At 43.1% G+C, this 10909-nt stretch overlaps 1 protein-coding gene and 1 pseudogene across 3 annotated transcripts; one reads left to right on the top strand and one right to left on the bottom strand.

Annotated features, from left to right (window-relative positions):
* The first annotated feature begins 1248 nt into the window (after positions 1–1248).
* On the top strand, positions 1249–9376 carry LOC124030301 (ataxin-7-like protein 3). 3 transcript variants are annotated; one of them, XM_046341694.1, is made up of 6 exons: positions 1249–2349; positions 2438–2506; positions 2635–2678; positions 4222–4293; positions 4644–4780; positions 9066–9376. In XM_046341694.1, the coding sequence occupies exons 1-6, from the start codon at positions 2293–2295 to the stop codon at positions 9257–9259; spliced, it is 573 nt and encodes a 190-aa protein (XP_046197650.1). In that variant the 5' UTR covers positions 1249–2292; the 3' UTR covers positions 9260–9376. The 3 variants fall into 3 exon arrangements, with proteins under 3 accessions (XP_046197650.1, XP_046197649.1, XP_046197651.1); XM_046341693.1 differs by lacking the exon at positions 9066–9376 and adding an exon at positions 4871–5164; XM_046341695.1 differs by lacking the exons at positions 4222–4293; positions 9066–9376 and adding an exon at positions 4871–5169.
* On the bottom strand, positions 8555–10173 carry LOC124030300 (annotated as a pseudogene).
* Positions 10174–10909: the final 736 nt, after the last annotated feature.

A 10909-nucleotide genomic window follows, 5' to 3' on the forward strand; every position in this document is an offset into this window, starting at 1 on the left:
TTGTGTGCGTGAAAGTTTTAGAGTAGTTGGTTGAATGGTTGGGGATGTTTTACACTCTGCTCGTTTCAGCATTGCTGGGGCCAAAGCTTTGTTGCAGATCAGGAAGCTCCATGCGTGCTGTTGAGAGATGATGCATTTCCTCGGTGATCAGAAGGGGCTGGTTACTGCCAGGCCAGCTCTATAATGCCCTCCCCCGCTTCAATGTAGGGTCAAAGGTCAACCCGAGAAGAATCTGGGAAAGACCTCTGCCGTTTTAGGGACAGTATATCAGGAAAAGTTTGAACTTTCATTCCTAAGGAAATGAACCTTAGCAGAGATCCAGGGTGTCTCCAAAATCCTCTATTGAGAATGTTAATGTGGCCTGCTGGATTCTTCACGATAGATGGCCATTGAAGGAGTCTGCTGCTTAAATCCAGGTCAAATGCACAATGTTGGCAGAATACAGACATAGTGCAGTATGAAAAGGATCACAATGTTGGCTGAATACAGACGTAGTGCAGTATGAAAAGGATCACAATGTTGGCAGAATACAGACGTAGTGCAGTTTGAAAATGATCACAATGTTGGCAGAATACAGACGTAGTGCAGTATGAAAAGGATCACAATGTTGGCAGAATACAGACGTAGTGCAGTATGAAAAGGATCACAATGTTGGCAGAATACAGACGTAGTGCAGTATGCAAAAGGATCACAATGTTGGCAGAATACAGACGTAGTGCAGTTTGCCAACATGATCACAATGTTGGCAGAATACAGACGTAGTGCAGTATGAAATGTGATCACAATGTTGGCAGAATACAGACGTAGTGCAGTATGAAAAGGATCACAATGTTGGCAGAATACAGACGTAGTGCAGTATGAAAAGGATCACAATGTTGGCAGAATACAGACGTAGTGCAGTATGAAAAGGATCACAATGTTGGCAGAATACAGACGTAGTGCAGTATGAAAAGGATCACAATGTTGGCAGAATACAGACGTAGTGCAGTATGAAAAGGATCACAATGTTGGCAGAATACAGACGTAGTGCAGTATGAAAAGGATCACAATGTTGGCAGAATACAGACGTAGTGCAGTATGAAAAGGATCACAATGTTGGCAGAATACAGGCGTAGTGCAGTATGAAAAGGATCACAATGTTGGCAGAATACAGACGTAGTGCAGTATGAAAAGGATCACAATGTTGGCAGAATACAGACGTAGTGCAGTATGAAAAGGATCACAATGTTGGCAGAATACAGGCGTAGTGCAGTATGAAAAGGATCAGAAGCAGCATTGAAGATGAGGATAAGCAATTAAGATATAAGGCAAAGGCCGAGTCTTCATGCTCCAGTCTCCTGTTTGTTTGATGATTTTAATTTGACATGGATCATGGTGCAAAGTTAATGAGCTGAGAATGACTTACAGGAAGCTGACAATTGTGTGCAATAAATCACAGTTCAGCCACCAGTTTTCAGTTCTTTGTATGTAATATATCCATTTATTTTCTGTATTGTGTTATATATTGTTTAACTAGTTCAACACTTGAGTGAAAAAAATCGTGTCAGATGATAGTCTGGTCCCAGTAATGATAGACTACATTAATGTCTCTAAAACAGACCAGCTGTTTATCTCTTTAGTTTCTCAGGTGACTCAACAAGTCCTCTTGTGCATTATCCTATCCATTATCTACTTGACATATTCATGCTTTTGTTTGCATTTGTTTTTGTCGTTTTGTATCATGTCTTCATTGATTCTTGATTTCCTGATTGTCCCTGTTTCTTTAAATGGAGCTGAAATGGAACGGTGCTGCTATCTTCTATGGAGCGTCAAGGATGTTCCTATGTAATAAATGACCTGAACTCAATCCACACCAGTTTGATCGACCTGTCGTTTGTGGTTTTGGCCCTTAAAGTGCTGCTCAATTTTAATCACAGATTGATTAAACCATTCAAATATATTTTGCCTTATGCTTATGCATAAATATGCTTGTTACTGCAGCATGTACATAATAATAAATTATGTTCTCTTACCACACTGGTCAATAGCTAGAGAGACCTTTGCTTCATCCCATCATTTACATTTAAGTCATTTAGCAGATGCTCTTATCCAGAGCGACTTACAAATTGGTGCATTCACCTTATGACATCATAAACTGTACATTTTACGCATGTTTTCTCAGACATAGGAATCAATTGTTTGTAATATTGTGGATATTGCACTAAATATAATCACTGCTTTATTTCATGGTTGGTGGTGGTTGTGTGCATCATCTGTGTCTTTGGGAGTCTGGCGAGTAGACTGATAGATCATATGCTGTTCTCTTTTTCAGGGGAGCTTAGTAATAGTGTCAATGCAGATCCATACAAGGTAACCAGAATCCATTTTTCTGATGGTTCACGCCTACATATCTATTAGTGTGTTGATGTCTGGTATCGTTCTTTCTCCCTCACTGCAGTACAACTATAACACTGGCATCAGTTACGAAACTTTAGGCCCTGACGAACTGAGGTCTCTGTTGACAACAGTGAGTCATTTTAATTTATCTATTCTACCATCCATCCACAAGTCTAACTGTATTGGATCATATCTCAAGACATTTATCAGCAGTGTGTATGACTGGCTTGTCTCTAACTACACTGCCCCTGTCTGCAGCAATGTGGAGTGATCTCTGAGCACACCAAGAAGATGTGCACCAGGTAGGGATTACTCTGCACGCAAACACAGCACATACACCTCTAATAGTCTTGTCATTTCCACCTAATGTCCTATCAGCTACACGGAGTGCACACTCATACCTTTATCACACAAACTCATGAATACTTTTTGTTTCTCAAGCGCTGGCACTAGATGTTAGCTCAAGTCAAAGTTGCTGATTATGATCATGATGAGCCATTCAGGGTTGTACTGTGTCAGACAGACATCTTCCTGTACGTCCTGTGTCCATCCCTCAGCCTGCCCCTTAGTATGGACCTTACCAGGTCCTCAGAGGTGTTTGTTAAACTAGCTAGTCAGGAAGGTCTTCCGTGACTTGAATGACGTGTGTTCCGGACAAGTGGTAAACCTGTGGCCCAACTCCATTACGGAGGCTGCCAACAGACACTCATGGTTACTGTTCTGCATGTTGTTTCTGTGAGACCTTTAACATGATCAGTTTCATTGGTGTGTTGTGATCATGTGTAGTTGGGACTGATTTATGGGGTACACAAGTGGCAACTCTATATGATTCTCAATTATTTTCCATTTCCTTTATAACATACAGTATTTATTAGATGATTGGGGTCAGTTATTGACTAATTTTCTTTTTTTTAAAGTATACTGAACAAAAATATAAACTAAACATCTAGTGGCCCCATTTTTCATGAGCTGAAATAAAATATCATAGAAATGTTCCATGTGAACAAAAATTGTGTATTAATGTGTTTACATCCCTGTTAGTGGGCATTTCTCCTTTGCCAAGATAATCCATCCACCTGACAGGTGTGGCATATCAAGAAGCTGATTAAACATCATGATCATTACACAGGTGCACCTTGTGCTGGGGACAATAAAAGATTAGTCACACAACACAATTCCACAGATGTCTCTAGTTTTGAGGGAGCGTGCAATTGCCAGATAATTTACTGTTTATTTCTCTACATTAAGCTACCTCCCAATGTAATTTTAGAGAATTTGGCAGTACATCCAACCGGCTTCACAACCGCAGACCACATGTAACCACGTCAGCCCAGGACCTCCACACCACAAAAGTATTTCTGTTTGCAATAAAGCCTTTTTGTGGGGATAAAACTCATTCTGGCTCCCCAGTGGGTGGACCTACAGTATGCCCACCCATGGCTGTGCCCCTTCCCAGCCTGATTTCCTTCTATGAACTGTAACTTGGTAAAACCGTTGAAGTTGTTGCGTTTTATATTTTTGTTCAGTATAATACCAAATCGTGTAAAATTAGTAAAACATATTTGATTGGACTAAACAACAGATATTTTCCAATTGGACTATGTAAGACCCTGATTGGACACTGCCTGCCGTACGTGGTGAGAGACGAACTGGACACTGTCAGTGAGCAAACGTTAATCTCTAACCTTCAAACTCTGACACCTGACCCATCATCTGATTGGTCACTGGCAGTTTCTGTCTCTCTCCCACTCTTGTCTCTGCCGTGGCCCTGGGTAGGCGGGGCCACTGTGCATTGTGGGCAGGTGTTTCTCAGGTGTTTGTAATGCCACGTTGTGTCCCTGCCAGGTCCCAGCGGTGCCCCCAGCACACGGACGAACAGAGGAGGGCCGTCAGGGTGTTCCTCCTGGGGCCGTCCGCGTGAGTGTGCCCCTCAGGCCTCCATTGGTTCTGACTGGTTTATTCCTAGAACTGATATATTCGATCTTGACTGGTTCCTGTGGTGTCCCTAAATGTACAGGTGTTTGCTTGAGGAGTTGTATTGAATGACTATGTATTTATTGTGGATGTTTTGTGCCAGTTAGATGGACAGGCCTTATCATTGAGGGTGGACTATGTTAGTTAGCTACTGTATGAGCATTCATGGGGCCAACTGTATGGCCTGGGTGTGTACTACAGTAGGTGTGCTGTATGGCAGATTGAATGGCTCCACCATGTGTCCTGCTGCTCTCTGTGGCTGGTCTGATCTGAGCGGCTATTGTCTCTGTCAGGTCGTCTCTGCCCGATGTAGACATGATGGTGGAGAGTGACTGCTACGACGCCTCAGACGGACAGGTTCTCATGAGTCGCCTACAGTGGGATGGATCCTCAGACATCTCCCCCTCCGATTCAGCCTCCTCCAAAGCCAGTAAGAGAACCGAATTCAGGTCCACATTCTGTACATTCATACAGTGGAGGTCGGTCTCATCTCATCCCCTGCTCTCAATCTCTCTACCAGGCACCAACAACTCAGATTCTAAGAAGCCCAAGAAGAAGAAGAAGACGTCTCTTAGCCTAAACAGCACAGGAGGAGGAGGGGGCGGCAGTGGGAGTGGAGGAGGCAGTAGCTCCCAGAGTAGTCTAGTAGGCCTATCCAACAGAAAGAAGAAGCCCAAGCTTCCTGTTCCCCCTGCCCCCAGTATCTATGACAACCTAAACTAGGATAGTCCCAGTCTGCCCCCCCCCCCCCTCCCTCTGAGGCAAAGATGATAACCCATTAACTCACATCCACTCACTCACACATTAATATCAGCTCTGATCAGCCTGTGTCGTAACTTCTCTTTTTTCACTGGACAGCACCCCCTTCATTTGAACTTATTTTTATTTGTTTGTTAAGAAGACAATATTTGCAATTCCAGTTATAAAGAAACATGGATTGTTCACTTTAATTATGTTTTTTGTTAATCAGTGATTTAGGCTTCAGACATTGACCAATCACACTCCGCTGCACTCTGATCTGTTTTCTCCTGAAAACAAACATTAAGTTTTCTTTTTGACTGTGTCTCTGTTTAGGAGGGGACTTGTGACCTAATTGGCATCACCTTACGACTACGTTGTTATTGTGGTGGATGTCAGTGCTATCTTGTTGTTTCACCAGTATTGGGGTACTTGATGGTGGCTTTATCCGTACTTGCATTGTATTGCACAGTGGTGTGTGTGTGTGTTTATGAATGTTTGTTGTGTAAAGTTGACTGTTTTCCATGTTGTGTGTGTGTGATTTAATTTGTTTTCAGATTACTATGCATCTCTGAATGTGCCATTGTGGTAGAGTCAGTATATGTGTTATTTGTATATTTAACTTTTTGGTTTACATTGACTGTGTCAAGTGAGAATGTATTTAATGTCTGCACTCAGTAAATTGTAAATGCAGATGTTGGACGTGTTTTTATATACCGATACATGTGGTATGATGACCTATGTAAAAGAATCATGATTTAATTGGATACTGTATACATACACGGCAACCTTCTACCATACACAGCTTCATGCTAAACATGCTTCTTCCTGTCTATCTTTACTGTTTCATACTCAGTCTGAAGTTGCTCTAACCTGCTTCTGCTGCAAATCACTATCACTCTATACAAGTTGTAGATCTCACATTGCTTCCTGTTGAATAATGCTAAAGTATAGTGGAGTCAACCAGCTTTTCCCCCAATAATACTCTAGGTCAATCTGCATCACTTGACTTGCTTTCAAAGTCTGTCTCTCTGATTATGTGCAGTGTCTATGCGCTTGTAGGAATTCAAATCCGCCGCTTGGTAACAGAAGTGCCATGGCTGTTGCATGGGATATTTCAGACTGTTATTCTTGCCATTTTCAGTTTTTACTCTAGCTAACGAGTTAAGTTTGATATATGTTGTTATTCATTCCTGTTTGAGGGGCCCACCAGACTATACTTGCTAGGGAGAATCTTATATACCCTGAGTTTTCATTTAGAACATTCAGCCAGTGATGAAATGTGACATCACTTTAATGTGCACTAAAAGAATCAACCTTTAAGTGAAAAAATACCTATTTTGGATATGGCTCATTTAATTTGTCCTCTTTGCTGACAGGGTAAAGGGGGAATGGCCTGTATTACTAATACTGTGTAATTTATTTGTGTGTATCAGTGTGTCTCTGAACAATATGAGTGTGGACAAATGACGCAATAGAAAGTGTCTTCACAACACAAAAACTACTTTTTTCATGCACGTGTGTGTGCATGTGCAAATATGTCAATTGTATATTGTGACGCACAGGTAGGTTTTCTTTATCTCAGTTTCCCAAGTGTACAGAGGTTTCTTTGTCTGAGTAAAATAGTGTCATTCAGATTTCTTGCGTTCTGTCATTTTGTCCAATATCAGACATACTCCCTCTTTACACAGGGACTGATTGGTTTGAATGTCTTTAAATCTGAAGCCAGAGGAAAACAATCAAACTTAAGGGATAAAGATATTTTCCCTCTCATCTGTGTTAAATTCCCCAACAGAAATCCTGATGTGTCCGATGTGGTTTCATCCCATTCATTCTATGTACAGTAAATACATATTTACAGTATTTTCTAAACCAAACATGTTGCTTATTTTCATGCATTAACTTATATGGTTTAAAATAACTAAAGATATTAGCGTAGAGAAATTCAAGCAACAAAAATCCTTAAACTTGTTTTGCCTTGCAATAAGGCAGTCGTTACAGTCCACAATAACTAAGGTGAAAGCTCATTTCCAAAGAACTGGAAAGAAAGTAGAAATATAACCACCACTCCATACATAGCGAGTGGTTTCGAAGTTGCTCTAGAGTCAAGTCTTTAGTTGTATAATCTTCATGTTGTTTCCGTTGCAAATGAGGAAATGAATTGCTCGTTCAAACACGTACTACAAAAAGAAAACATTTCTGGAACGTTAACATGTATATAATGAAAAGAGTATGTGGCCATGATGTGAAGAGATGCATTATCCTAGGTCTAGATTCAATCAGATCAAGTGTTAACCGGCGATAGCTGATTTCTGGCGGTGCGGTGCACCTGCGTTGGAGCTGTCAAATCGGTGAGTGGCTGCTCTTTATCATTATCACCAAGCCACACCTGTCCTACTTGCATTATAAGTTCAGAACGAGAACGTGTAGGCTAGATAGAAATTACGCTCAAATTGAAAATAAGTCAAATAAAGATTTCTAATCAGCTTCATCGAGGTGTAGATTACATCTCACATTCCATTGTTCGAACATGTAAACAAGGCTCCGTGGTATTTACTTAAAGCAAAGCACGGTTTCGACTGCTACAGTTTTGCAGTTTAACTGACGCTCAGCCCAGAAGGACAATTTCCATACACGGCCACATAGATAAGTCAGATTTCAAAATGTATAATACGACACTTAAGTCATCACCTTTGTGCACAAATCATCCATTGATTTATTCAAATATTTGGAGATAATTCCAACATTTTATATTCATCAGTCTGCCATGTTTTTTGATGATGTCTGCGCTGCTCCCTGTGCACAATGTGATGTTGATCTGTATAAACTGGATTCGACCCGGATATAGACGGACATGAATTGGCGTATGCGAACGTGAGTAGATAACCTTGAAAACAAAAGGCGGACATCTTGGACACAGTCTCCAGTTCTTATACCTCAGTGGATTGACAGCACTAACACAGTTCCACCTCCCACACAACTTCTATACGGATGTGGGCTTAAGCGGATCTGATTGAATACAGACCCTAATTTCTGAGAGCAACCTAATACAGAACAGGCTATGTTTGCTATGTGAAGCCAAACTGACCAGAAGATGTTGCTGACACAGTGGGCCAAGCAGCCTGGTCTGGGTGTGATGCTGATGGTTCTGCCCTATAAAGGATCAACAGGAGCCTGGACCCACTCATTGTTTTCTGAGAAACAAATTACCACTCAGTATTATCTCAGCTTCATACTAACAAACACATTCCAGATACTTAAATCTCTGCATACAATCGATCTCATATTATGCTATTTGCTGGTGCATGCACAAACACAGGCACAACCACTCTTAGGATTCCAGTTGAGCTCTATGGTGTCTGAGGCAGAGGCCCCTTAACTCCATTCATCCTCCTGACACAGTTGTTTTTTCCCTCTCATTCTCCTGCCCAGATGAGGGCCCTTCCATCCTGCCTCCTCTCCCCGCTCACCGGCTGTGCATTCCAAAGATGAGGAAGCTGAAGAACACAGTGACTCCCACCAGGAGATGGTAGCAGGGGCGGTGAAGAACTGACGGTAGTTGATGCGGAAGTACCAGACCACGGCTAACATCACCACAAACACAGGCACCACCAGGCTGCTGGTGCTCAGAGCCAGGCCTGCAGCCTGATTCCCCCACTAGCCCAGGCGAGCTGTCTCCTCCTGGGCTGGCCTCCCGCAGCACCTGGGACACGTGGCAGTGGATCACACTGTTGTGAGAGATGTTGAGGGAGAGCAGAGTCGCACAGGATCCTGAAGCAGCTGGCCCTGGTAGATCAACTTGATCTGACACTCCCGCCCTGAGAAGTACTTACTAGAGGGGAGAAAGAAATGTCTCTGTAAGACTGTATGGGAGAGATATGCATGTTCAATAAATCAAAAAAAGGTTCAACACAGAAAATGCATAATGAGAGCTGCCATATCATAATAACCTCTTCAGTAGACCCACTGTATCCTGGGCACCAACAACTCAGATTCTAAGAAGCCCAAGAAGAAGAAGACGTCTCTTGGCCTAAACAGCACAGGAGGAGGGGGCGGCAGTGGGAGTGGAGGAGGCAGTAGCTCCCAGAGTAGTCTAGTAGACCAATCCAACAGAAAGAAGCCCAAGCTTCCTGTTCCCCCTGCCCCCAGTATCTATGACAACCTAAACTAGGATAGTCCCAGTCTGCCCCTTCCCCTCTCAGAGGCAAAGATGATTACCCATTAACTCACATCCACTCACTCACACATTAATATCAGCTCTGATTAGCCCAGGGGTTGTAACTTCTCTTTTTTCATAACTGGACACAGCACCCCTTCATTTGAGCATCATTCTTATTTGTTTGTTGTTGAAGACAATATTTTGCAATTCAGTTATAAAGAAACATGGAAGCAGCTGTAAGACTGTATGGGAGAGATATGCATGTTCAATAAATCAAAAGAAGGTTAAACACAGAACATACATAATGAGAGCTGCCATATCATACTAACCTCTTCAGTAGACCCACTGTATCCTGGGGTCTCAGGACTGCCACCTCTTCTGTGTCATTCAGGAACTTCAAACGAACCGTGATGCTGGTGCAGGAGACCACTGGGCTCAGCTTCTGAACCTTTTCTTCTTCCTCATAGTCATCCTCTTCCTCATCATCTTCATCATCATCATCAGGCTGGTATGTCTGAGGTTTCTTCCCCTGGATATTCAACAGCAGGTCAACTCCAGCCCCTGCAGTCCCCTCTCCTGTTATCTCCCCATCTTCCCTCTCAGACCCAGGCTCCCCCTCCTCTGGCTTGTTCTCCTGGGAGGGTGGAGGTGTTTGCTGCTCTGGGGTGTCTGCACTTGGTGGCCCTCCACTGTAACTGTCATGGCGCCCCAGCCCGATTAGAGAGGCGTGGGCCCCGACTGTAAGGATGGTGCTTAGGATGTGGTCTCCACGATCTGCCACTTGCGTGGAGAGCCAAGCCAGGACCAGGGCCAAGACCAGGAGTAACACACCGCTTACTGCAGCCACCTCGTCTCCCATCCCGTCCATTGTCAGTGCACATACCGCCATCTCTGTCCTTTGTGTCTGTTGAAAAGTGAAAGAAGTGCATAGATACATATGAGTAGAAAGCCTATGAGCAGAGACCTGTATTACAACAGTCAGGGACAGAGACCTGTATTACAACAGTCAGGGACAGAGACCTGTATTACAACAGTCAGGGACAGAGACCTGTATTACAACAGTCAGGGACAGAGACCTGTTTTACAACTGTCAGGGACAGAGACCTGTATTACAACAGTCAGGGACAGAGACCTGTTTTACAACAGTCAGGGACAGAGACCTGTTTTACAACTGTCAGGGACAGAGACCTGTATTACAACTGTCAGGGACAGAGACCTGTATTACAACTGTCAGGGACAGAGACCTGTATTACAACAGTCAGGGACAGAGACCTGTATTACAACTGTCAGGGACAGAGACCTGTTTACAACTGTCAGGGACAGAGACCTGTATTACAACTGTCAGGGACAGAGACCTGTATTACAACTGTCAGGGACAGAGACCTGTATTACAACTGTCAGGGACAGAGACCTGTTTTACAACTGTCAGGGACAGAGACCTGTTTTACAACTGTCAGGACAGAGACCTGTTTTACAACTGTCAGGGACAGAGACCTGTTTTACAACTGTCAGGGACAGAGACCTGTTTTACAACTGTCAGGGACAGAGACCTGTTTTACAACTGTCAGGGACAGAGACCTGTTTTACAACTGTCAGGGACAGAGACCCTGACAGAGACCTGTTTTACAACTGTCAGGGACAGAGACCTGTATTACAACTGTC

The sequence above is a fragment of the Oncorhynchus gorbuscha genome, unplaced genomic scaffold (genome assembly GCF_021184085.1).
Source record: "Oncorhynchus gorbuscha isolate QuinsamMale2020 ecotype Even-year unplaced genomic scaffold, OgorEven_v1.0 Un_scaffold_10361, whole genome shotgun sequence".
Classification (NCBI taxonomy): domain Eukaryota; kingdom Metazoa; phylum Chordata; class Actinopteri; order Salmoniformes; family Salmonidae; genus Oncorhynchus; species Oncorhynchus gorbuscha.

Excerpts from the sequence above, each read along its gene's own strand:
- LOC124030301 (XM_046341693.1), top strand. The coding sequence starts at position 2,293 with ATGCTGTTCTCTTTTTCAGGGGAGCTTAGTAATAGTGTCAATGCAGAT. Across the intron at positions 2,507-2,634 it reads TGAGGTCTCTGTTGACAACA|CAATGTGGAGTGATCTCTGA; the intron begins GTGAGTCATTTT and ends CCCTGTCTGCAG. Across the intron at positions 4,781-4,870 it reads TTCAGCCTCCTCCAAAGCCA|GCACCAACAACTCAGATTCT; the intron begins GTAAGAGAACCG and ends TCTCTCTACCAG.